At 45.4% G+C, this 1,482-nt stretch overlaps 1 protein-coding gene across 1 annotated transcript in view; it reads left to right on the top strand.

Moving 5' to 3' along the window:
• Positions 1-1,294, top strand: part of PVR (poliovirus receptor) — a 9,360-nt gene extending 8,066 nt beyond the window's left edge. Inside the window, exon 4 of the mRNA XM_008581458.1 lies at positions 348-1,294. Coding sequence (XP_008579680.1) covers positions 348-469 — 122 coding nt within the window. The 3' untranslated portion in view covers positions 470-1,294. The remainder of the gene's footprint in view (positions 1-347) is intronic.
• The last annotated feature ends 188 nt before the right edge of the window (positions 1,295-1,482 follow it).

Below are 1,482 nucleotides of genomic sequence, written 5' to 3'. Positions count from 1 at the left end.
CTTCTGCAAGACCTGTCAGAGTCTTGAATATGCTCCTGTGTGTTACGAGTGTCCATGAGGCCCTTTCTCACAGGACACCCAAGACATACTAGGACCAGACCACCCAGGAAAACTGCCTTTTTCTAAGACAGGTCCTGGGGAGCTCTCTCTGTGCCCCCACTGACCGAGGACTCCCAGGCTTCTGCCCCTGAGGGAACTCCACTGCCCCAGACTTCCTACAGGCCTGTCCATCTCAGACTGTTCTCCAAACTCACTGAGGCCTTTTCCTGCTGTGATGTAAATCACACATCTCTTTAGGGCTCTCTGAAGGCTCCCTGTCTCTGAGCCTGTGTGTCCATTTTCCCCAGACCCCCCTGAGGTCTCCATCTCCGGCTACGATGGCAACTGGTACCTTGGCCTCAGTGGGGCCACCCTGAACTGTGATGTCTACAGCAACCCAGAACCCACAGGCTATGACTGGAACACGTGAGTTGTGTGGACCCAGACTCCTGGGTCTGAGGGAGGAGGGGGATGCATTAAGGTAAAAAGAGAGAAAGAGGTCGACTTTGGACCCTCAGTAAAATTTTTGTATGACAATTGCAGAGCTTCCAAGGTGGTTTAGTCCAGGTTCATCGATACACCTGTTCTTTACAGTGTGCCTGCTCTGCACTGAATACTTCCTCTCATTCCATGTGATTCCCACACCGTGCACAATCAGCCGGGTTAAAGGGCAGCCATGAGAGAGCACTCAGCTCTCAAATCCATGTCTGGCTCCAAAACTGATCCTCCTAGCCTCTGGGCTGTACCACAGCCATCACCTCATGTAACCTGCTCAGTCATCTCCAACGAAGCAAGTACTATCCCTTTGCCTAGATGAGAAAGTTAAGGCTCAGAGCAATGAGGAGCTCTCCCAAAATTAAGGCTGGAGTTAAGAGTGGGGGAGGAAAAGACAAAGGGATAAATTATTTTACTAAATTTTTATTGGGCATTTTTCCTTATTTCAAATTATCCTGTGACCATTGTAGAAACTTCAAACAGTTCAGTCAAGAGCAAAAACAAAATAGAGCCTGTAGTCAAGTGTACCCAACCACCTCCAGAAATATCCACTGTTACCTTGTTATGTATCTTTCCTGTCTTTTTTCTCTGTTTCTAAACAAAATCTGGAATTGTGCTGAATGTACAGTTTTGAAACTTACTCTATCTTGTGAACACCTTTCCATGTCAAAGAACATAGATCCACAATCCCATTCTTCTTGACATTTATTAGGAAAATTTTCAAACATCCAGAAAAACCATAAGAATTTTCCAATGAGCACTCAAAAATCCACCATGCAAATTCTCCCGATAACATTTTACTGTCTTGCTTTATCAAATTCTGTCCATCTGTCCGTCCCTCTATTCATCCATCAATCCATCTTATCTTTTAACGCATTTCAAAGTAGCCACAGCCTCTTTTTTAATGTTGCTGAGATTCCATCGTGTGTGCCTGTCCTCAATTTTTTT

This window comes from Galeopterus variegatus, unplaced genomic scaffold (assembly GCF_000696425.1).
Source record: "Galeopterus variegatus unplaced genomic scaffold, G_variegatus-3.0.2 Scaffold2360, whole genome shotgun sequence".
NCBI lineage: Eukaryota > Metazoa > Chordata > Mammalia > Dermoptera > Cynocephalidae > Galeopterus > Galeopterus variegatus.
Note: the sequence above shows the minus strand (reverse complement) of the source record. Positions and strands in the feature narration are given on the sequence as shown.